Below are 25390 nucleotides of genomic sequence, written 5' to 3'. Positions count from 1 at the left end.
TCCCGAGGTGGGTGCTGCAGGCGTCCAGGTGACATCAACGGTGTGAGCCTAAGCTTGCTGGTACTTGGTGTGAGAGGGGACAAATTTGAGCTATATACAGAAACAGAGGGGTTTTTTTGGTTTTTTTTTTAAGAGACAGGGTCTCACTCTTGCCCAGGTGGGAGTGCAGTGGCACAATGGTAGCTCACTGCAGCCTCGAACACCTGGGCTCAAGCGATCCTCCTGCCTCAGCTTCCCAAGTAGCTGGGACTATAGGCACGTGCACTGCCATGCCCAGCCCTACCGAGAGGATGAAAACACCTGTTACAAAAATGTAAGCTACAAACTCCCTCAGACCATGGGCTGGTGAGAGACAGTCTTCGACAGGAAGACAAATGAAAACACTGAAGGTGTCACATGGTAAAGCTTTTCATTCTGAACTGGGAAAGGCCTCAGTAGACATTCAAATTGTTTATTTGCATGATTAATAATCACATTTCCAACAGTGCATCAAGCATCTGAGAATAACATTATTTTGAGTAAAAGCAGAAGCTTCTGGAGAGACCCCTCCTCTCAGGTCAGCTGCTAAATGTCCACCATGTCCAGCAGTGTGGAGAGATGGAGCGCGGAGGCCACCTCCTCTTCCCTTGAACTCTGGATCAGCCTTTCCAGGTGCTTCAGCCGCTCTGTCAAAGATGTGCCTGTTGCCTCCGTCAGCTGCAGCTGTCCCCCAGTGTTTTCATTCTGTTTGAATAAAAAAGAAATCAAGAGCTATGCTCTGTGAAGACCAACCTGGCCATGTTAGATGCTGCAGTGGGACCTGCCAGGCTCCCCACCACGCCCATCCAGCTGCCTCCAGCCACGCAACAGCTGGTGTCGTCTGCTGGGGGCCTGCTTCTGTGCCTGCTCTGTAGGGACAATTTCCAGCATCATTTCTATAGCATGTCACTGTCCAAGGCTGTGAACTTTCACCACACGAATGTGCTGAAGCTGCTTAACCAGACTCGCCTTTGGACATTTCGATTGTTCCCACTTTCATGTAGCATCATTGATGCCAGAGTGGACGACCTGCTCTTCTCCCTGCCGATGGGCTTCCTAGAGCTGGTCCCTCAGCACATCAGTGATGATGTGATGGTTTTGTTCCCTTAACCACTAAAGGAGGGATGTGAGTAGAAAGACCGTGGGCTTTGAGGCCAGTCAGAAATGAGAAGCAACTCTGCTGCTGACCAGCTGGACACTCCCGAGTGAGGCTCTTACCTTACTCACTAATTCCCCTGAGGAAAAGTCAGTCCCAGAAGGGAGGCCTGCGTAACACCGAGGCCTAGAAGTTTGTGCTGCGCAAACAGAAGCCGCTGTCGTCACCTGCTGTTCTGGCCAGTCTTTAACATGTCAGCACAGTCCCAGGCCTCAGGCATGCCTCAATTCCACTCACCACTTACTGCACACGCAGAACCTGCGAGTTAGCTGGGTCTCTATGACGATGAATTTAAGAAAAGATCTAGCTTAAGCTAATAACTGACTGGTCATCATAACATGGTGAGTCATGTTACTTTCCCTGCAGTCCTTAGTCTTCAGTTCTAGCATAAATGCCAGTGTCTACCTTCTTCTCACCTGTTGGCTGGCAGCTGCGGACGCTTTGATCACAGGTCCCATGGCCTGCGGCAGAGACACCAGCGTCTGAGGAAGGTAGAGGGGGAGGGAGGTGGAGTCCGTGCGTGTCCCGGAGTCCTCAGACAACCACTGCTGAAGCTGATCTTCGCACCTGAAACCACATGTGGCCACAAGCTCAGAAACACATTTCACTTTTCTCTGTACATACTTTGCTTTTTAGTAAGGACAAAACTAAGCTATGCCATCAACTGGGAAGCAGAAAGGTACCTTTTAAAAATTTAATATGGTCCCTTTAATTTATAAATCCAATTCATATTTAATGAGAAAGGTGGCATTAATCCAAAAACAACTATGTTTATGTATTACTTAACATTACTTGTAATTCTCTCATTTGGCTTATTTTTGTCTACTTGATTTATTTTGGTTTTAGGTATCTATAATTCATTCTTATCTCTTGATGGATTTCCCAAGTATGTGTATCACTGCTTATAATTTGAAATCAATAATATCCCACTGCCACCTAACACACTCCAGAGCTATCTACTTCCAGACACTTATCTTTCCATAAGAACAATCTCATCCCAAACCACTTGAACTATACAGACCTAGGTAGGTCTACTTTTAGAAATCGAGACACATCCATTCCCTCCTCCAACACGTGTTATCGAGCCCCACCCAGCGCCAGGCATCATAGAATCTTAGAATAGGAACATGATACAGCACTGAAAACAGACAAGGGACAGCAAGCAGTTCTTCCTTCAGTGAGAGGGGCAGACAAGGAACCTCACAGGGAGACGGCCCAGGGTGGAAAAAGCAGGAAAAAGAAGGGGCCAGGAGGGCCTAACTGTGGAGCCAAAGCATGTGAGGTCAGCCGTGGAATTCCAGAGAGTGAGCAGCCGGAGAGGCAAAGGGAACGGCAAACTCAGAGGCCTGTGGGCCACCCACCGCAGTCGAGGAAGGAGCAGAGGTCAGAGAAGACGTGGGGGGCCGATCACACAAGGCCCTGCCCACCCTCTAGAGTCTGCCCTGGACTCCAGGTGGAAGAGGAAGCCACTGAAAGGCTGCAAGCAGAGGAGTGGCGTGACCTCCCAGTGACACCTGAGAGGCGCCCATAGGCTCCTAGGCTAGGCCACAGCCCATGGCAGTAACCCGGAAGGCAGGTGAGGGCGATGTGAGCTGGATGGTGGCCAGGAAGGTATAACAGATGGTCCAATTCTGAATACATTTTCAATAGAGCCTGAAGGATTTGCAGGTGGATGACTCTGAGGCAGTTGGCCTGGGCAGCAAGAATGGAGCTGCCACCAACACAGGCAGCCACCAAAGGAAGAGCTGGTGGGGGAAATCGGGAATTGGATGTAGACGTGTTGGCCGCACAGGCTGCAGGAGGCTGGGAGAGAGGGTGGAGGGAGTGTTGCACCTGTTCTTGAGGAGTTCTGCTGTTAAGAGCAGAAGCTGAGGTGGTGGCTGGAGGGAAACAGCCCAGGTAGGGAGAAACGACGGCACATTTCTGCGTCTGCGCTGACAGGCACAATCTAGCTGGAGCAGGGGGGTGACACCAGGGAAGGACTCACGGGACCAGTGCCCCCCCATGGGTCGGAGGTGAGCTCCCAGCCCAAAGGAAGGGCTGACTCGGATAAGAGCTGGATGGATCCCCCCAGCAACACAAGGAGACAGGGAGAGGACAGGGAGGGGACAGGTAGGGAACGGACGGGGGTTGAGGAGGGAGCTGTGGCTGGGCAGGCGGGAGGAAGACCTGTGGACATGGCCTTCCTTCTTCCTGGTTCTGTTTCTCAATAAACTGTAAACTAGGCCATGATGTGACAGCCGTGCACAAGAAGGTCAGCCCCAGCTCATGGCCCTCCCAAGTGTGGGACACATTGATGCTTCGGGCTCCCAAGGGCAGGATGCTGGCAGCCGGCCATGCTGTTCTGCACTCACCATCCTCTGAGAACACTCAGTCAGCCACTCACATTTCCCACTGGAAAACTTAACACTGATTTCCCATAATAATAAATGGTTAAAAACATACTATCGGCCGGGCGCTGTGGCTCACGCCTGTAATCCTAGCTCTTGGGAGGCCGAGGCGGGCGGATTGCTCAAGGTCAGGAGTTCAAAACCAGCCTGAGCAAGAGCGAGACCCCGTCTCTACTATAAATAGAAAGAAATTAATTGGCCAACTGATATATATATATTAAAAAAAAAAATAAGCCGGGCATGGTGGCGCATGCCTGTAGTCCCAGCTACCCGGGAGGCTGAGGCAGAAGGATCACTCGAGCCCAGGAGTTTGAGGTTGCTGTGAGCTAGGATGACGCCACGGCACTCACTCTAGCCTGGGCAACAAAGCGAGACTCTGTCTCAAAAAAAAAAAAAAAAAAAAAAAAAAAAAACATACTATCTAGGGAACTCACACTTACGTGCTTCTCCTAACACATGTCACTACACCCATGAGGCCGCCTGCCCTTCCCACCCTTCATGCGGGACCAGGGACAGCTCTCCTCCTGTTCTCCCCCTCCAGCTGCCCATCCTGCCCACCCTCACACGGAGTGGGGGAAGCTCACCTCCTGTTCTCCTTCTCCAGCAGGAGGCTGCTCCCAGCCACCCACCCTCACACGGAGCAGGGAGAGCTCACCTCCTGTTCTCCTCCTTCTCTAGCAGGAGGCTGTTCCCAGCCACCCACCCTCACACGGAGCAGGGAGAGCTCACCTCCTGTTCTCCTTCTCCAGCAGGAGGCTGCTCCCAGCCACCCACCCTCACACGGAGCAGGGAGAGCTCACCTCCTGTTCTCCTCCTTCTCTAGCAGGAGGCTGCTCCCAGCCACCCACCCTCACACGGAGTGGGGGAAGCTTACCTCCTGTTCTCCTTCTCCAGCAGGCGGCTGCTCCCAGCCACCCTCACACGGAGCAGAGGGAGCTCACCTCCTGTTCTCCTCCTTCTCCAGCAGGCGGCTGCTCCCAGCCACCCACCCTGCCCACCCTCACACGGAGCAGAGGGAGCTCACCTCCTGTTCTCCTCCTTCTCCAACAGGAGGCTGCTCGACAGACACTGTGCCAGGAGCTCCTCGGCAGACGCGCGTCGCAGCAGGTCCTCCGCACTGGGGACCCTCCGCTCTCTGCCACGCTCGGTGCTCCTCGTCCCCTTATGGCACGCATGAAGCAACGGAGCAGGAAAACTGTTTGCTGAAGGATGGAAAGGCTTCATCCCCAAACTGCAAGTACATGGTTGGAAATGCTCGCGGTCAGGAAAGAGGAAGGAAGGGTTCCTACAGCCGCACGCAAGCATGCATCCACAGGTACAAACACACATGCCCCAGACCTGTGTGCCCTCCTGGGACGCAGCGTGAACCTACCGGCCCCACGCTTGCCTCTGGGTTTCTCTCCAGCCAGGAGCAGGGCGCAGAGGGAAGGTGACCCCCACTGCAGCAGCACAGGGAGACCATTTCTCCCAGAAGCTTCTGCTCTCATGAAGCAGCTGGGCTCTTGCAGCCTCTCGCTCTGTGTCTTTCTTCCCATCCCAGGGTTACAGACTCTCCATTTTTCCCTAATATTGGCCAAGGATCTTATTTTTTATATTTAACTCCTAAATCCCTCTGGCAGTAATGTTTGCAAATGCGGAAGGGGGCAGTTTCCTACACACATGCCACTACCTGTCATTTCCCCGCTGACACTTGCCACGCATGTTCCACTTCGGGACTTTCTGTGCGGATCCGCCATCTACTCTTGCACTGCCACCTGGCTTTAAGGCTGTGGCTTTACTCTATGACTTGTCATCAGGCCTTGCTATTTTTATTTAGAATTTTCTCATCCTCTGCTACACATTTTCTTATCCTGATGAATTTTAGAATTAACTGGTGAATACCAAGGGAAAAAAATCCCTTTGGGGTTTGATCAGAAACACCCTGACTTCACGGAGAACTGACGTCGACAAGGCCCGAGCCCTCGGACCTGAGAGCCAGTCAGTGCACGCCCACATCAGGGCTGCCATCTGCGGAAGGACTTCTGCACACGTTGCAGGTCCGTCCATCCGATCACCTTGCTGAACTCTGGTTCTTGCTGATCTTCTTGAGCTGACAACTGTGCTGTCTGGAACTGATGTTTCTCCTTCCTCTCGGTATCTGCCTGTCCCCCCACGGCCCCGGCTTCCAGGACAACAGTGAACAGGACCAAGGCTGGTTCCGACTTCAGCCTACTTCATGTTCTACCAAGAAGCATGATTTTTTTCTTTTTTAGTATTTTTACGGTAGATAGTCTTAATGACTTAAGGAATTTTTTTTTACCCAAGCTTGATAAGAAATTTTATCAGGAGTGCATATAAATTCTAAGAAATGTATTTCAACACCTACTGACATAATCACGTATTTTTCTATTAAGGCAGCAAATTATACCAATAGATTTCTACTGTTGGTACCATTTGCACCGGGAGAAAGCCTGCGTGTGGCTTATCTAATGTACCACGTGACCGGAGGTGCTAACATTTCCTGGGTATTTCTGAGCCAGGTGTGGGAGATGAGATGGCCCATACCTTCCCAGGGAGGTACAATTTCAGGTCAGGTTCATCTGTCAAGTGGAATGAGATGTGTGTGACCTCTCTCTGCCCTAGAATAGTTTCTACTACATAGGAGTGATCTGTTCCTTGAGGGTTTGTCACGATCGCCCCACAGTGGACTAGACTCCGGGCACAGGAAGGGAACGGCACGGTGTAACAGGCAACAGAAACACACACTGAACACGGATCGCACCGTCCCTGGCTCAGCTGTAGCTCCTTCTGCGTCTGCAACCTAGCTTGTTCCCACGACAAAGGAACATCGTACTTCTTCAAATCATTTTTAAAAAAATATACACATATCTGACCATCTTCACTCAGTGCCTCTGAAAAACAATATGAAAACAAAAGAATATCAAACAAGCAGCATATAACCACTCGACATTTGCTTAAAGTCACTGATTTAAGGATAAGCCTTTCTGATTAATTAAAAATCAGACAATTATGCGACTTCCACGCTTGAGTCAAGCATCCTCTGAGTGTCCCTGTATTGCTCACAGTCGGGACAGGCTCCATCCAGACCGCAGGGCAGTGAAGACTACTCAGAGCCACAGAACCTGAGCCCCAGCCAGGGGCTACCCCAGGGAGGTGTGTTCAGGCTGCACTGGAGCCTCCTGATTGCATGCCTCGCCACCCACCCCCTCAGTCACCTGGAAGTCACTGGCTTGAAGAAGGTGGCCCTGAGCAGGGATGGGTGGGGACAGAGGAAGCAGCATGAAGTGAACACCTTCCTTTGCTAACACGGAACCTGGGTCGGACGAGCTGGCCCCAGTGCTCAGCGCGGCCCACCTGACGTGACGGGCAGCCGGGGGGGTGTCCAGTCTCTCAACTTGTGGTTGATGCACAAGGCCACAACAGCGTCCCACGGGATCTCAGTGACTGCGGGCCCTGCCCCCGGGGCCGGGGAGGGGTTCCTGCTTTTCCACCGGCGGTAGGTCCTCCGGAGCAGGTTCTCCACCTGGGACTGCAGGACGGGCTGCGTCTGGTGCGAGCTGGGGATCTGCGCAGCATACTGCACGACCATGGAACACACAGGCAGCCAGGGCGCTGGGGGGAAAGTACCTCGTTGGTCACAGGTTTGGCCAAAGGACACATGAGAATCTACATGGAAATGTTCTTAACTCTGTATTTTCTTAGGAGAAGGCAACTGTGTGGTTAAGAAATCTGCTTTCAAATCTAAACATAGCAGCTGTTGGGGGAAAGGGCAGCTCACACCCAGGGTCCAGGTGAGGGACTTGACAGTCACCTGGCGGGTCCGCAGCAAAGGTCCACCCGGACCCGACTGTCCAGCCTGCGGCTGCATCCAGGGACCTGGACTCTCAGCAGCCAGGTGAGTCAGGTAAAAGCGCTCTTAGCTTCTCTTGGGGACCTCAACCTGGCCAAGGGCACAGAGGGCTCTAGCTGCTTCCCTTGGGCTCCTTCAACAATGAGCGTCAGTCAGACCTACTGAAACCCCACACACCACCATGCAGATGGGCATCCGAGGCACACAACGTCTGTGCCAAGGCCCTGAGCTCATTCCCTCCTAACCGTTCGCAGAAGAAGCAGTTCCACGCTGCACTGGGCTCAAGCCAGCCCAGGCAGCCTGTCGAGTCTGTGTCAAAACCACCCGAGAGCCTCACCCAGGTACAGCAAGAGCCACAGGCGAGAGGCTTCTTTGACATAGAACCCGGCCTCAAGTCAGCGCTGGGTGCCGTGGCCCCAGCAGTCAGCAGCTCGGGGACAGGGCCACGTGGTCACCCAGCTCTGACCCAAGCCCATCTATCCTGAAAACAGGGATCCTGCCAGGCAGGCAGGATTTGGGGTTGAGGCTCCTACCAGCACTGAGCAGACCCTCAGGGACCATTCTGCTGGTGGAGAAAGGCCAATACTACAGAACCGGCTCACACTGACATGGGAACGGAGGTGGGTGCAGCAGGCACATCACAGCTGGGGAAGGGCAGGCGTGCGAGGGAGTGGACCTGTGCATGCACACCAGTGCCCAAACCAGACCCGCCCACCGCTCCTCTCGATCACAGGCACGCACCCCCCGGGGGCGGAAGGTCCATCTGTGGAAGCTGGAACCCAAGCACGGCCTGCTTCAGCCAGGCCAGGTGCTCAGGCGTGTTCCAGTGCAGGTGAGGAAGCAGCCGGCTGCCCCCTGCCTCAGCAAACTCAGTGACGGGCCAGGAGAGGTCACACAACTGCTCGGAAGACACCACAGATGCCAGGAACTGCAGCACACTGTTGAACAGTTCGATGACGGCGCCGGGCTCCTGCGCAGCTAGGCCACCCAGACGCCTCTCTCTTCTGTCGTGGAAAAAACGGCCACTGAACTCACGGCCAACCCCATCTTCAACGTACTGAATGAGGGTCTGGCAGCAAAGGTCGAGGGCACGCGGGCAGCGGGAGACCAGCCACTGAACCGCCTGCGAAACCTGAGAGCAAAGACAGTGGGAAGAGACCTGGCTGGAGGATTCATGGTTTCTCAAAAGCAGCGTCTGAAGGTCTCGGCACTCCTCCTGGGGCCAGGGGACCCCCAAGGGCTGTCCGTGGCAGGTATACCACCAGAGCACCCACTCTCAGCCACGTCAGGAGGAGCCTGCTCTGTGGCAGGGCCTGCAGACACGCCCAGCAGGGGCGCTGGAGAGGAGCCGAGGTACCGCTGGGGCCTAAAGGCCTATCCAGTAAGGGCCCAGGCCCTCAGGAAGCCAGTTCTGCACGTGCCACTCACCGCACACAGAAAGGGAAGCCACATCTCACTCTCAGGAGGACTAACAGCTTCACTACCTGCCGAGATGCCATTGCCCCACAGTTATCTTTCTCCCAGTGGTTACTTTTATTTTAGTTCCTGGCACCTCTTTCCCTAAATTGCAAATTCCCTTTGCAATTCCCTAAATGCAATTGTCAGCACAGACTTCCTTTCTTAAGGAAATCTCAGATAACATTATTTCTTCAGGCTGAGCGCGGTGGCTCAAGTCTATAATCCTAGCACTCTAGGAGGCCGAAGCAGGAGGATCACTCAAGGTCAGGAGTTTGAAACCAGCCTGAGCAAGAGCAAGACCCCATCTCTACTAAAAATAGAAATTGGCCGGGTGTGGTGGCTCACACTTGTAATGCTAGTACTCTGGAAGGCCAAGGCAGGCAGATTGCTCGAGGACAGGAGTTTGAAACCAGCCTGAGCAAGAGTGAGACCCCATCTCTACTATAAATAGAAAGAAGTTAATTGGCCAACTAATATATATAGAAAAAATTAGCCGGGCATGGTGGCGCATGCCTGTAGTCCCAGCTACTCAGGATGCTAAGGCAGAAGGACTGCTTGAGCCCAGGAGTTTGAGGTTGCTGTGAGCTAGGCTGACACCATGGCACTCACTCTAGCCTGGGAACCAAAGCGAGACTCTGTCTCAAGAAAAAAAAAAAATTAATTGGCCAACTAAAAATATATACAAAAAATTAGCCGGGCATGGTGGTACATGCCTGTAGTCCCAGGTACTCAGGAGGCTGAGGCAGAAGGATTGCTTGAGCCCAGGAATTTGAGGTTGCTGTGAGCTAGGCTGACGCCACAGCACTCTAGCCCAGGCAACAGAGTAAGGCTCTGTCTCAAAAAAAAAAAATTATTTCTTCATATATCCCAAGTTCAACTGCCCTAGAAAAATAATTTGTATTTTTTTCTATACCTTCAGATATAAAACATGGTCACGGCCGGGCGCTGTGGCTCACGCCTGTAATCCTAGCTCTTGGGAGGCCGAGGCGGGCGGATTGCTCAAGGTCAGGAGTTCGAAACCAGCCTGAGCAAGAGCAAGACCCCGTCTCTACTATAAATAGAAAGAAATTAATTGGCCAACTGATATATATATAAAAAATTAGCCAGGCATGGTGGCGCATGCCTGTAGTCCCAGCTACCCGGGAGGCTGAGGCAGAAGGATCACTCGAGCCCAGGAGTTTGAGGTTGCTGTGAGCTAGGCTGACGCCACAGCACTCACTCTAGCCTGGGCAACAAAGCGAGACTCTGTCTCAAAAAAAAAAAAAAAAAAAAAAAAACATGGTCACGTTTTAAATTCATTAAAAACAAAAACACCAAAAAAATTTACATGAATAACTTAGTTTATAGATAGCAGTGCTATGGGCAAATTTTATCTTTTGATTTCTGCTTATATTTTTAGAAAGTTATCTGTAGAAAACATAAAATTAAAATCGCTACAGGGCATGAGGTATGCCTGTAGTCCCAGCTACTGGGGAGGCTGAGGCAAGAGAATCACATGAGCCAGGAGCTGGTGGCTACAGTGAGCTGTGATCTGGCCCGTGAACTGCGTCGGCACCGCAGCCTGGACAACATGGCAAGACCCCATCTCTCAAAAACACATTTACAGACACTAATATACACTAAATTCAAGATAGAACAAAGGAGGAAAAGAAACAAAATATCTTGATGGACCTTTAAAAATGACAAAACCTTACCTTAGTGGTACCTTGTAGATCAATAATAGAATCAGGGATCTCAATAACAGTATAATCTGAAATCAGCTTAGCTGAAACCAAATCCTGCAGCATCAGACCTTTTAAGAGGAACAGAGGAAGGTCACATGTGTTCGCCCTGGGCTGCACACGTGCTGAAGCAACTCACTGTGCCAACCCCACCCATCCCCGCAGTGGACAGCCACCATGGGGGCTCCTGGCCCAGTGATTCCCGACACCGCACTATGGCCTTCCTCATACCCCAGGCTCTACCCCTTACTAAACACCGCTAGTGCATGAGTGAGACTTTTGTCACAAACCGTCCTCCACTTCCTTCTCAACAGCGTCTCCTCCGGGGCTGGGCACCAGCACCGCCAGCGGCAGCGCAGGCTGGAAGGGCTTGGCCTGCAGGAGCTGCTTGAGCTGCAGCAGGGCCGACAGCCAGTACACGTCCTCCTCCGCCACGTCCTCGCTCTTCGTTCTGGGAGGCAGCAGCAGCACAAGCCCGCTGGCTCCCAGGAGGTCCTTCTGCGTCTCCACTGCATCAAGGGCGCCGTCGCTGAGAGCGCCATGGGCCACCTGCAACAGCGCAGACCATCAGGATGCACACACCAGCGCACAGGTCAGCAGTGAACAGCCTGCCCAGAGCTAGTGCAGCCGGACCGGCCTCCAAGGATACAGCTGGGCCAGCTGTCCCTCCGGGAGACCATGAATTAGTGCCAGAAACAACCAGTCAACAGATAACTCAGCCCACAGCTACAGCTGTATTCGATCACAGGCATAATGGCAGTTAAGGCCCATGACAGGGGACGCAAGCCAGCAGCAGACGAGGATAGTGACACGTTTCTAGCAAGCAGTGAGCAGATGGGACCCATCCCTGGGTCCAGGAAGCAGAAGAAGCCACACCTAGCGGCCACAGACTGGCTAGCTGGAGGGAGGAGTGCCAACTGAGCCTGCGAAGCCCCAAGAGCCTCCACCCACCTTCGGGTGGCCCCTGAGCACAGAGGAACAGGTGCAGGGCGTCCTCAGGCACAGGGTGGGGACTCAAACCAGCTGCCCCAGGGAGGAGATGGGACAAGCCCTTTCCAGAAACACCCCAAGTCCAGGGAACAGGGCCAGATCCAGATATTCAGGAGCCCAAACGTGTCCCCAGAAGGCCAGCCTGCCACTCAGTGACCTTCCACCCCAAACACAGGGCTTCTCTGTCAGCCTTTTACGGCCTCACTCACATATAGACAGCCTTGGCCAATAAGTCTGAGGACAGCCTCCAACATGAAAGAGAGAAACTAGAATAATAGAGCAAAAGAAACCCAGAGGAAACAAACACTGCATAGAACACAAGAAAACATTAGGCCAAGAAAACCCTAATTCCCTCAGAAAGGTAAGAGGATGAATCCCAAAGTATCAAGATGCTATAAAAGTGTCAAAATGAGGACAAGAAGAGGAAATGATAGTATTTATGGAATGAAAACTCCATAGGACATTTGAAAAATGAAGTCAAGGCAACCTCCCGAAACACACCGTGGGAGACAGGACAGACTGAAGACAGGACGGAGCAAGTGAGCAGCTCAGGCTGGTCTCCCGGGTGCTTGTCAACGAACAGGACAAAGTAAAGGGAAATGGGTGCCAGAGACACAGTGTCCCAGAAATGAACCCAGAGCCTGCCCCTGGCAGGAGCCCACTAAGCCCGGATGATATGCAAGGGAAACCCAGTGCCAGGAGAATCAGAATGAATTTTCAGAACCCAGCAAGAGAGACAAAACTACGCCACACGGAAAGGAGCAGAAATATCCTATCTCAACAGCCACAATGGACGCTAGGAGACAGCAGACCAAAACTGGAAGGAAAATACTTCTCTACCTATAATTTTACAAAGCTGGCTAAACTATAAAGCAAATGTGAGAATAAAATAAATGCATTTGCAGAAAGAAAAGGGCTCAGAAAATTCCCCTCCCGGGCATCCTTCCTTCAGAAGCAACGGGAAGACACACAGCATCACAAAAGGACTAAACCAAGAGGAAAATGCTGCTGCTGCTGTTGCTGCCGCTGGCAAGGCCAGGAGGCAGGTGGTGCCTGTCGGGCCACGTTCCACACTCTTCAGGTTGCAACACATCACCACCACACAGTGGCACAGTAGCTGCACGGCCCTTGGCAATTGAGTTTAACTTGTCTGAGTAAAACGGATGATAATAAGGAAGGGTACTCCTACATAGGTGTCAATGAGTCACAGAGCAGGCGGAGGAGCAGGGACCCTGCTCAAACCCTGGCTCTAAGGCACGTGCCACATGGACAGACAGCCCGACAGCAGCCACCACCCAAGACAAGACGATGCATCTGCTAGGAGGAGGGCTCCAGGAGACAGGGGATGTGGATGGACTGGGTGAAGCAACAGAACATCTGGAAAACTCTACTGAGATATATGTGGCCAATCTGGTAAAAATTAAAGAGGACACAGAAAACTCTGTAACTGAGAAGATATGGCAAATATTTCTTGCAGAAAAAAGTAAAGAAACGTGGTCATAGAACAGTGCAGGCTCTGAAGTGAAAGGCACGAAACCATCAAAACAGGCTGGGTGCAGCTGCTCTGGGAGGCTGAGGTGAGAGGCTGCAATGAGCTATGACTGCATCACTGCACTCTGGCCAGGGGACAGAGCGAGACCTTGTCACTAAAAAAAAAAAAGAAAAAGACTCGAGTTCCCCACTTACTGAGGTGACACAGAGAGACAGTGTAGCTACCAAGGGAGCCAAAGGCTGAATGGCACCATGTAGCAGAGCCCACTCCTCACCAGGTGTGCCATGCTATGTGGGTCCTGGTGTCACCCATGACCCCTACCCTGCGGGCTGGGCCTAGTGACTCGCTTCTAGAAGACAGAATCCAGCAACAGTGACAGGATGTCACTTCCAAGATCAGGTTACAGAGACTCTGACTTCCCACTGGGCTCACCTTCTCCCACACGCTACAGACCGCTACCCTGTGAAGGCTATGTGGCAGGAGCTGGGGCAGCCGCTGGCCACAGCTTTGCCAGCACTTTGGTTCCTACCTCATGGGAAACCCTGAGCCAAAGAACCGGTGAAGCGCCAGCTGGACTCTGACCCACAGAAGCCATGAGATAACAGGTGAGTGTTATGTTAATCAGCTATATTGGGGATAACTTGTTACAGGTAACAGGTAACTAACACACTTATTTTCCTGGGATGTGGCGGAGAACAGCTAGACTGGAATAATTGATCCAGCTTTGTGAAAACCACATAGGATTAAAAACTTGTTCTTCTGGTAAAACCTGACGTGTTGGGAAGCTGTTTTGACACAGCCGTCAGGAATTCCTGGGGACACTCTGTCTCTCGTCCCCACTGAAGCCCACGGAGGCCAAGCCTTCTAAATCATGTACTAACATCCTAAGTGCACCCGTATACTGTTTAGGACAGTTCCACATTTTCACCAAGTTCTCAAAAGGTCTATGACAACCATGGCCCCTGCTCTGCTGCATCCTGCCTGTCCTGTCACACCAGACACACACTCGTTTCTGAGCCTCCCAGTCTGTCAAAACCACTTCGGAGAATAAAGAGTATTTACAGGATTCCAATGATGCCTGGGAATGAGGAAAAATAATAATGAAATTACAGAAGTGAAAACACAAAGAGATTGTCACTCACCTTTATACACACATTAACAGAGATCGCCTGACCCCCTGTGCCGCTGAGGGTGTTGAAAAGTGCAAGTGTCTGAATCCCACCAGCATCACCACCCGTGGCATCTGGCAAACCATCATCTCCCATGAACTTGACTTTTAACCAATTTGCTAGAATTCTGTAGATAAAAGAAAATAATACATGAGGAATCTAATTCTAAATTTAAACTATAAAGATTTCCAGGAAAAAAAGTAACACAGAAATATCACACAGATCCAGGTCCACAGACACCAAAGCTATTTGAAGCTGACCCGGACAGAATAGGCTGTCATTTTTAAATGGAGCTAGGAGCACTACAGGGCTATGTATTTGGGTAAGAGAAGAGGGCATATCTGAAACTGGCTCATTGTAACATGACTTAAGATTCTGAAATACTAAGAAAAGATTTTGAGCAACTTAAAATGTCCCCACGGTTGCAAGTGCATTTTTTACAGAATCAAATTCCTCATGCCTGAGACCTTAAGAATTTTTAAGTGACATATGAGTCAACTTAGTAAATCAGAAGATAGCTGTTTTAAGAAATGCATCACCATTTAATTACTTCTAAAATGCCACAACTCTCTTCTTTGCTCAGCTGTCCTATGAGATAAACTTCATGACTTTCTTTTTCTTTAGGCTGCATGTGTTCCAATAGTAACCGCTTAAATGTGTTCTGGCGGGTGCAGTGGCTCACATCTGTAATCCCAGCCACTTTGGGAGGCTGAGGTGGGAGGATCACTTAAGCCAGGAGTTCGAGACCACCCTGAGCAACATATCGAGACCCCATCACTAGAAAAAATAGAAAAATTAGCCGCATGTGGTGGCACGTGCCTATAGTACCAGCTACTCAGGAGGCTGAGGTAGGAGGATCGCTTAAAACCCAAGGGGTTGAAATAAAAGTGAGCTATCGACTGCCACTGCACTCCAGCCTGGATGACAGAGCAAGACCCCATCTCCAAAAAAAGATTTTTTTAACTAAAAAATACTGTGTTCTGCCAGGTGTGGTGGAACGCACCTAAAGTCCTCCTGCTCGGGAGGCTGAAGTGGGAGGAGCACATGAGCCAGGAATTCAAGTGCAGTGAACTATGATGACACCACTGTACTCCAGGCTGGGCAACCAAGGTCCAGACCAAAAACCCTTCTCTTTAAAAAAGAAAGAAAGAAAAAAAACCACCATGTTCAGAGAACTTGGAACCCTCATATATTGCTAGTAGGACGTCAAATGGTGCAGCCCCTGCAGAAAATAGTATGGCAATTCCTCAAGGACTTAAAATGCTGAGTTGCCATACACTCCAAGGTATGCAACCAAGAGAATCACAAACATATGTTCACACAACATTTATAAACGAATGGTCACAGTAGCCTTATTCATAATAGCCCCAAAGTGGAAACAACCCAAGTGCCCACCAACTGATCAACAGATAAATAACAAATGGTACATTCACACAGTGGAGTATTCAACCACACAAAGAAGGAATGTAGGCCGTGGTAGCTCACGCCCATAATCCTAGCACTCTGGGAGGCTGAGGTGGGAGGATCGCTCAAGGTCAGGAGTTCGAAACCAACCTGAGAAAGAGTGAGACCCCTCTCTACTATAAATAGAAAGAAATTAATTGGCCAACTAAAAATATGTAGAAAAAAATTAGCCGGCATGGTGGTGCATGCCTATAGTTCCAGCTACTTGGGAGGCCGAGGCAGGAGGATCACCTGAGCCTAGGAGTTTGAGGTTCCTATGAGCTAGGCTGACGCCATGGCACTGTAGCCCAGGCAACAGAGTGAGACTCTGTCTCAAAAAATAAGAAAGAATGTAGCACTAACACACACTTCAACGTGGATGAGCCTAGAAAACGTGACATCAAGGGAATTTGCCAGTCACAAAAACGACATATTATAGGACTCCACTTAAGTAAGATGGAGAAACACGCAGAAAGAGGAGCACACCAGTGGATGTTGGGGCCGGGCAGGGAGAAGTGGAGGCTGCTAACAAACATGGTGTTCTCTGTAAGTGAAAATCTGTTCTGGAGTTAGATAATGGTAATGGTTATAAAACCCTGTGAATATAACTAACAACTAAAAATTGGCCGGGCGCGGTGGCTCACGCCTGTAATCCTAGCATTCTGAGAGGCCAAGGCGGGCGGATCGTTTGACTTCAGGAGTTCGAAACCAACCTGAGCAAGGGCGAGACCCCGTCTCTATTATAAAGAGAAAGAAATTAATTGGCCAACTAATATATATACAAAAAATTAGCTGGGCATGGTGGTGCATGCCTGTAGTCCCAGCTACTCGGGAGGCTGAGGCAGCAGGATCCCTTGAGCCCAGGAGTTTGAGGTTGCTGTGAGCTAGGCTGACGCCACGGCACTCACTCTAGCCTGGGCAACAAAGTGAGACTCTGTCTCAAAATAAATAAATAAATAAATAAATAAATAAATAAATAAATAAATAAATAAATAAATAAATAAATAAATAAATAAACTATAATGTTTATAAGCTATTTGGTTATAGAAAATAATGCCATGTCATTTTTTTATTTCTTTTTTAAAATGCCTAAAGTTTTTCTAAAGGAAAAAAATCAAACTACAGCAAACTGTAAACATCTTCCCTAAGAGTCTAAAATGAAATCAGCTCTAATCAATATACCTTAACACAGCTTTAAATAATAATCAACTTTTAAATGCTTCATGACTAAGACCATTGCTAAGTTTACAGAATAAAAATCGAAATAATCAAATCAGCCTGGGCAACAAAGCAAGCCCCTTTTCTAGAAAAAATAGAAACACTAGCTGGGCATGGTGATGGTGCCTATAGTCCCAGCTACTAGGGAGGCTGAGGCAGGAGGATCCTTGAACCCAACAGACTGAACCTGCAATGAGCTACGAACATGCCACTGCACTCCAGTCCAGGTGACAGAGCAAGACCCTGTCTCAAGAAAAAAGTCAAAGAAATAATCGACTCTAAAGTGTCAACTTTAAATCATGAACAAAAGAGGCTGCAAGTCCCAGCATTAAAATGTAACCCTACACTTTGGTTTCCAGGAGAGGAACCTCCCTGGCCCAGGCCCGCAGCTCTGTCTGGCCTGTTCTCTTGCCAAAAGTCACTTCTCCACTTCGCATTCAAACCCCACGGAGGGAAGCCCTCCCTGACCTGCCAGGACTCCCCGGGGACTGCTCCTCTCCATCGGGCAACACCAGCACCAGCTTCCAGAACACGCGATCCCGCCTCCCCGGAAGGTGCTTGGCCACGAGGGATGGCAGGTCCAGAGGTGCCCACGCCGCATCACTGGAAGGGACAGACCACGTCGGTCAGCAGTGTGCGAGCCCCCAGCAGGAGCAGCACACATGGCGGGGCAGGACAGACCTCAGCAGCTGCTGGTGGAAGTGCTGAACCTTCATCTGGTGAGCCGTCCGCGTTCTGAGCCGCCTCAACCTACAGAGAAAGGGAGGATGATGCCACACCTGCCTGAGGCTGGTCCCTGCCCACAGCAGGGGCTCAACAAACGTTTACTGACGTTTCTGAGTGAAAAGTAATGGGTTCATGTCTCCTGGTGGGGAATATTTAGGAGACTGAGAAAAACAGTTTTTACTAAAGAAATGGGTAAGTCAGGACTCCTTTAGTCCATAAATGTAAATTCACAGTAGTACACAGTAGTACATAGTAAAATTCATTTTAGCACCTAAATGTAAATATCTACCGTGTGCTGGCTATGGAGACTCAGCAATAAACAGAAAACATCCTGCCCTTCTAAAACATACTCTAAGAGAGGGAAAGGACAGTGTCTGCAAGTGGCTGTCATGGCATGTTGGAAGTGCCAGGTGTGGACAAGTGCTGCCAGCTGGGGCAGGAGCCGGGGCATGTGTTGTAATCTCGCCTAGGTGGTCAGAGAAGGTCATGTTCGAGCAAAGACCTGAAGGAAAAAGGGAGCCACAGAAAGGATGGCCATGCCACACCAGGACCGGACTTGTCCTGTCTGGCGAGGGCAGTGGGGCATCGAGGAGAGGGGCTTAGTCCATGCTGCAGAGACCCAGGGTGCAGCACAGGGATGTTAGTGAGGGAGGTGAGTGACCCAACAGGTATCAGAGGACAGACACCCAGGGAAGTTGCCACACTGGTGACAACCGGTGAGAAGTGCTGGCAGCAGGTGGAGACACCTGTCGGGCCCAGGCATGTTCTGATGGTAGAGATATAGGACGGTGGGTCTGAGAGAGATGCAAGCCCGTTTGTGACCTGAGTGCCGGGGACAGGTGGGATCTGTGAGCAGGGAAGGGGCAGGCTGGGGGAAGCTTGGGGTCAGAAGCTGGACTGGGAACTGGACATCCAGTCTGGAAGGCAGGGACGAGGCCCGGGCTGGAGATGCCGAGGGGGCAATTGGCGTGGAGGTCAAGGGAGATCACAGGGGAGGGGAGACAGATGCTGTGCTGCCAGCAGGAGGCCAGACCTCTGTGCCAAGGTGGCAGGGGTCAGAGAACGCAAGCCTTGGCCTCACAGCATGCCCCCAACACCCATCAGGCCCACTCCCCACCTCGGGGACAGATGGAAAGGTGGAGCCCCAGGAATCTGATGGGGTCAAACAAAACCCATGAGGACAGTTTCCAGAAAGAACAATGACAACCAGGAGTGGCAAAGAGGGCTGCACCAAAGGGTCTCGCGAGAGACACTTTGAGGGGAGGACAGAGCAGCCATGACGCTGCTATAGGAAAATGGTGGCCTATGAAGGAGGCAGCAGGAAGACAGAGGGGACAGGTGGGGTGCAACACGGGCCAGTGCAGACCTGGCTCCCCAGAGAGGAGGGCCAGTTGGGCACCTCAACTGGGTGCCCAAGAGAATGGGTGGTTCTCAGCCAGATTCTATTAGCAGGGCCCGAGTCTCAAGGCCAGAGCCCTCTGAAATCAGAGCCTGCTTTCCCACAGAACAAGCCACGTCTACAACAGGGAGAGACAACAGCTCTCAGCCCTGCCCAGCTGTTCCACCACACATGCACACTGAATCAGCCCCGATCAAGCCAAGGGGACCAGCCCTGAGGAGGCAGCGGGCGGCAAAGTGCTGACCTGGTGCAGGAGATGCCCACTTTGCCCGCGTGGCCCAGGTCCAGGAGGCCCTTGGCCAGGTTCTCCTCGGCAATGGGGCACTCTGCGCTGGGCGCCAGCGCCCGCAGCCGGTCGTTCACGTCCACACAGCAGGGTGCCGCGGGGAAAGCACGCATCTGGCGCCGCAGTTTTTTCCGGGCTGTGACAGCTTCCCTCCACCTGGGGACACACCAACACACCGTCACTGGGTATTTTCAAGGTTCACCCCAGAAGACAAATGAAAAAACATGCCCCAGCACCGTAACACAGCAAAACATGTTTGTTGGCCGCATGTTTAGGTCTTCTCCAGCAAGCCTTCAAACTGAGAAACAAATCAGAATTGAGACTCCGGCAAGGGGAAGGCATGATATCAAATGAGTGCGTATGCAGTGAAGCTACTGGATTGAAGAGCTGACAGCAAATGATCTTTGGAGCCAATAAGGCAACACGGATGCCAATCTAAGACACCTTTACCCCTTGACCCAGCAACACACAATGGGAACTTTCTCCAAACGTGTGTGCGTTTGCAGACATGTGAAACATCTGTACACCAATGGTCACTGCAGTGCTCTGTCATAGCTAAGCAGAGAAAGCCACACGGGAGTCTATCCACTTTTCTATCCAGGAAAGTCACATAGGGGACATTCCCGCCCCATTGACAGCAGGGGAGAGCAGGTCATGCTGTCTTCGTCAGGCATCCGCCTCATATCAGACAGCGTAAGAGAAGTTTAGACCAAGGTGGGGGACATGCTCCCATCGCTGTACCAACCGTTAGAAGGGATGGAAAGTGTCTGGACAGGTACATGACAGCTGCTGATTCTGAGGAATGGGCAAGACCCGCCATGCAAGCAAGACTGATTTCTCACTATATGTCCTTTTATTTATTTTTATGTTTTGTAGAGACGGGGTCTATGTTGCCCAGGCTGGTCTGGAACTCCTGGCCTCAAGCAGTCCTCCTGCCTTGGCCTCCCAGAGTGCTGGGACCACAGGTGTGAGCCACTGTGCCCAGCCTGTATTCCCTTTTATACTGTTGTAATTGTCAAGTACACTATTACTTATTTTAAATTTTATCATGAAATGAATCACACAACCACATGCCCAGTTTAACGATAAGTCTAATACGACAGCATATTCCGTGCAGTAGAGGGTTGTCGCTGTGGCCAGCCTCTGCCCGTTCCCAGAAGAGCCACTACACTTAGTTTATGATCATTATTTTCCTTTTATTTATTTCAGCATATGACGGGGGTACAAAAGTTTAGGTTATATATATTGCCCTTGCCCCACCTATCAGAGCTGGGGATCGTGTCCATACCCCAGACAGTGCACACTGCACCCATTAGATGTATATATACCCATCACCTCTTCACCCTCCCACCTTCCCAACCCCCGATGAATATTATTACTATATGTGTACTTAAGTGTTGATCATTTAATACCAATTTGATGGTGAGTATATGTGGTGCTTGTTTTTCCATTCTTGGGATACTTCACTTAGTAGAATGGGTTCCAGCTCCATCCAGAATAAAACATTTCCTTCCTTTCTTTAGTGTTATACTATTACATATAAATCCAAACCAATCTCCTTAGTTTGAATGTACACTACTGCTATGCTACATACACTCCCCTGACAATTGCTTTTCCCCTCACTACTTATGCTCTGAAAAATCATCCAAGTGGTGGACACGCTGCAACTGGGCCCGTGCACAGCTGTCTCCCTGTGCTTGGTGCATGAGTGAGCAGCAGGCACCTCACACGTGTCTGCTGGATACAGCCACCCCCAATCTCTTTTCTTACTTATCCCTTAGTTTGCACTGTTAAGGAATATGCGTGTGAGACTGTTTCTGAAGTGTAACCCAATCAGAGTAGGGCCCATTATAGGTATTCGTTGCTATAAACTGCTCTTAATCCTTTTATCACTGACTGAAGGAACTGACAGCTTGTGCATTCTGAATGTGTGGATTTTATCTGTAAGAACACAGGACTCACCGTTGTAGGTACTTGCAAAAGCACTGAAGTTCCTGCAGTGTCTCCTTTGCAGTCTGGAAAATTTCTTCCACGAGAAACAAGTCTACCAGGTGGGCACAGACGTCTTCACAGCAGCGGGCCATGCGGACCCTCTGGTCTGTCTCCACCGCGTTCCTAGGAAACAGGGCAGGCACTATAGCAGACCGCACCGGGCCCACGGACACGGAGGGCTTGCTCTAACAGCGTGAGAGAGTCCATGTCCTCAATGTTAAATGTAATTATACCTTCACTGCAAGAGAAGCTTTAAGGTTTTTATTTCTACACTAAGTACAGGATACCTGGAAAACAGGGAAAAGACCAAAAGTGGTGCAGGGTGCCAGGTTACACACCCAAAGAGGCTCTTGTAATAGTCAAGAAATAAACCTCTATCTCAGCAAAAATTAGAATATTTAATCACTTATTTAATCACTATTATTTCTTAGAGACAAGGTCTTGCTGAGTTGCCCAGGCTGGAGCGCAGCAGCTGTTCACAGGTGCGATTGCAGCACTCCACAACCTCAGACTTCTGGGCTCAAGCAATCCTCCCACGTAGCTGGGACTATAGGCACGCACAAAACCACTGTGCCTAGCTTAAAAATTTAATTTTTAAATGACCATTGAGACAACTGCAAAATCTTCTCATCAGCAGTATCTAACATTTGCAATTAAAAGTGTCTCGGCCGGGCGCGGTGGCTCACGCCTGTAATCCTAGCACTCTGGGAGGCCAAGGCGGGAGGATTGCTCAAGGTCAGGAGTTCGAAACCACCCTGAGCAAGAGCGAGACCCCGTCTCTACTATAAATAGAAACAAATTAATTGGCCAACTAATATATATAGAAAAATTAGCCGGGCAGGGTGGCGCATGCCTGTAGTCCCAGCTACTTGGGAGGCTGAGGCAGGAGGATCACTTGAGCCCTGGAGATTGAGGTTGCTGTGAGCCAGGCTGACGCCACGGCACTCACTCTAGCCTGGGCAACAAAGTGAGACTCTGTCTCAAAAAAAAAAAAAAAAAAAAAAAGTGTCTCAAACACACAATGAATGCCAGTAGCTAACATGGACAGCCAGCTACAGTCACGTGCTGGTGGCCCTGAGATAAACCAGTATATCAAAGAGAAATTTTTATAATAAAATTCTGTCAACCAAGACAGCACAGAGGACTACATCAAATTCATTTGGTCACAAAACCAAAGTAGCTTAAGCAGGCAAGACAAACTTCCAATTGCCCATGCGCAGCTGAGCTAAACCCGAAGTCTCCAGGCACTGTGGGACCAGCACCTCACTCACTTCAACTCCCGGGAGCAGGTTTCCCTCACGCACTCCACCACCACCAGTTCCATCAGCTCTGTGACCAGGCCCTGGCTCAGCTGGGCTAACACCAGTTCTCGCTCTTGTTTCAACCTACAGGTAAAAGAAAAAGCGCACAAGGGCAATGTTTCAGAATAAAGACGAGTGATCACTTTCCTCCTCCACCATGCAGATGACGACTGTGCCGTGCTGCCTATGTCAGCAGTTTCCCAACAGCACCCTTCCCGCCTGTCCTGGCTGGGGACTCCCACTCTCCAGGCCCCAGTGTATGAAGGCACCGGTGACAGGCAGGGTCTGATGGCAGCATGGCGGACAAGGGCAGAGCATCACGGGCCAGCACTCCCGTGTCCACACGCTGAGCGCCACGGCCTGCTCACCTCTCCTCCTCAGCCCGCCGTCTCTCCTCCTCCCTCCGCTCCCTTTCCTCAGTCACTTCTTCAGCGGCAACGTGCCTCAAGATGCCAGTGGTTGCTGCTGCTAACAGATCCTCCACAGCAGCATTTGAAACTCTAGGCAGAGCAAAACAAAGAGCATTCAAAATCAGAGGAAAAACAAAGCCAAGTAAACCATGTAACTAAATTTCTAACATTAGCAAGGAAAAGAAATACAGATTGAGTACTCCTAATTTGAAATCCAAAATACACCAAAATATGCAACTTTTGGAGGATAATATGATACTCAAAGGGAAATGCTCATTGGAAAATTTCAGATTTTGGATTTTCAGATTAGGGATATTCAACTGGTAAGTATAAGGCAAATATTCCAAAATCCAAAAAAATCCAAAACACTTCTGGTCCCAAGCACTTTAGATAAGAGATACTAAAACTATACTTCTTTGGCTTTCAGCATAAAATTAATCCCACTGTTAGACACACATAATCTACCAAAACTGACTCACAAAGAAATAGAAAATCTGAATAGACCCATGACCAGTAAGGAGACTGACTAAGTAATCAAACACCTCTCAACAGGCTAGGTGCTCATGCCTGAAATCCCAGCACTCTGGGAGGACAAGGCAGGAGGATTGCTTGAGGTCAGGAGTTGAAGACCAGCCTGAGCAAGAGTGAGACTTCGTCTCTACAAAAAACAAAAATTAGCCAGGTGTTGTGGTGGCGCCTGTAGTCCTAGCTACTCAGGAGGCTGAGCCAGGAGCATTGCTTGAGACCAGGAGCTGGAGGTTGCTATGAGCTGTGATGATGCTGCCATATTCCAGCCTGAGCAACAGAGTGAGACCATGTCTCAAAAAAAAAAAAAAAAAAAAAGAGAGAAAACAACTCTCAACAAAGAAAAGCTTAAGACCAGAAGGTTCCATTGATAAATTCTACCAAACACTTAAGTAGAGCTAACACCAAACCTTCTCAAACTCTTCCAAAAAAAATTAAAGAGAAAGGAACATTTCCTAACTAGTTCAATGAGGTCAGCATTATCCTGATACCAAAGCCAGACCAAAGGCATTGTAAGAAAACTGCAGACCAATGTCCCTCATGCATGTTGATATAAAAATGTTCAACAAAATACTAGCAAACTGAATTCAGCAAGATAATTAAAGGATTATACTCCACTGCCAAGTGGGATTTATTCCTGGTATGCAAGGATGGTTCAGCATATAAAAACCAATCAATGTAATGCAACCACATTAATAGAATGAAGGGGGAAAACCACATGATCGGCTCGACTGATGAAGAAAGATCATATGGAAAAACACCTTTTCATGATAAAAACTCAATAAACTAGGAATAGAAGAGAATGTTCATGGATCAAAAGATTTAATATTGTTAAGATGACAATATTACCTAGAGCCATCTACAGATTCAATGCAATCCCTATCAAAATCCCAATAGCATTTTTTTGCAGAAATAGAAAAATCCATCCTAAAATTCGCTGATACCTCAAGGAACCCCAAATAGCAAACCAATCTTTAAAAAAAGGATAAAGTTGAAGGATTCATACTTTCTGATTTCAAAACTTACTACAAAGCTACAGTAATCAAAATAGTGTGGTATTGGTGTAAGGACAGACATACGGACCGATAGAATAGAACAGAATGGAAAGAAATAGAATAGAAAGCTCAGAAATAGAACCTCACATATAGGGTCAAATGATTTTCAACAAGGGTGCCAAGACCATTCAACAAGAAAATGCACTCTTTTCAACAAATGGTGCTAAGAAAACTAGATTCCCACATACAAAAGAATAAAGGTAAACCCTTGCCTTAACCATACAGAAAAATGAAATAAAAATGGATCAAAGATCTAAACTTAGGAGCAAAAACTATGAAACTCTTAGAAGAAAACATAGAAGAAAATCTTCATGACACTGGATTTGGCAATGATTTCTCTGATATGACACCAAAAGCACAGGCAACAAAAGAAAAAATAGATAAACTGGACTTCAAAATTTAAAACTTCTATGCATCGAAGAATACTATCAAGAGAGTGATAGGACGACCCTCAGAATGGGAGAAAATATTTGCAAATCACACATCTGATAAGCAATTAGTATCCAGACTACAAATGAACTCCTGGAATTCAACAACAAAAAAACAAACCCAAGTCAAAAACTGATGAAAGACTTGAGTAGACATTTCTCCAATGATATGTAAATGGACAATAAGCACAAGAAAAGATGCTCGACATCATTAGACACTAGGGAAATGCAAATCAAAACTACAGTGAGATCCCACCTCACACCCAATATGATGGCTATTAGAAAAAACAGACCAAAAACAGACAATAGCAAATGCAGGCAAGGACAAAGAGAAACTGGAACCCTTGTGCACTGGTTGTATGA

The 25390-nt window shown here is 49.4% G+C and overlaps 1 protein-coding gene across 3 annotated transcripts in view; it reads right to left on the bottom strand.

Moving 5' to 3' along the window:
* Positions 1 to 437: 437 nt before the first annotated feature.
* The window catches only part of MCM3AP (minichromosome maintenance complex component 3 associated protein), a 45246-nt gene continuing 20293 nt past the window's right edge, over positions 438 to 25390 (bottom strand). For all 3 annotated transcript variants that reach the window (XM_012780069.3, XM_012780071.3, XM_012780070.3), the window contains exons 15-29: positions 22978 to 23109; positions 22580 to 22693; positions 21279 to 21431; positions 19275 to 19472; positions 17587 to 17655; positions 17374 to 17508; positions 14218 to 14371; positions 10884 to 11142; positions 10567 to 10664; positions 8156 to 8546; positions 6919 to 7176; positions 6326 to 6455; positions 4589 to 4795; positions 1591 to 1741; positions 438 to 723 (exon numbers count right to left, since the gene is read on the bottom strand). In XM_012780069.3, the coding sequence (XP_012635523.2) occupies positions 565 to 723; positions 1591 to 1741; positions 4589 to 4795; positions 6326 to 6455; positions 6919 to 7176; positions 8156 to 8546; positions 10567 to 10664; positions 10884 to 11142; positions 14218 to 14371; positions 17374 to 17508; positions 17587 to 17655; positions 19275 to 19472; positions 21279 to 21431; positions 22580 to 22693; positions 22978 to 23109 (2608 nt within the window). In that variant the 3' untranslated portion in view covers positions 438 to 564. The remainder of the gene's footprint in view (positions 724 to 1590; positions 1742 to 4588; positions 4796 to 6325; positions 6456 to 6918; positions 7177 to 8155; positions 8547 to 10566; positions 10665 to 10883; positions 11143 to 14217; positions 14372 to 17373; positions 17509 to 17586; positions 17656 to 19274; positions 19473 to 21278; positions 21432 to 22579; positions 22694 to 22977; positions 23110 to 25390) is intronic.

Source organism: Microcebus murinus, chromosome 1 (assembly GCF_040939455.1).
Source record: "Microcebus murinus isolate Inina chromosome 1, M.murinus_Inina_mat1.0, whole genome shotgun sequence".
NCBI lineage: Eukaryota > Metazoa > Chordata > Mammalia > Primates > Cheirogaleidae > Microcebus > Microcebus murinus.
Note: the sequence above shows the minus strand (reverse complement) of the source record. Positions and strands in the feature narration are given on the sequence as shown.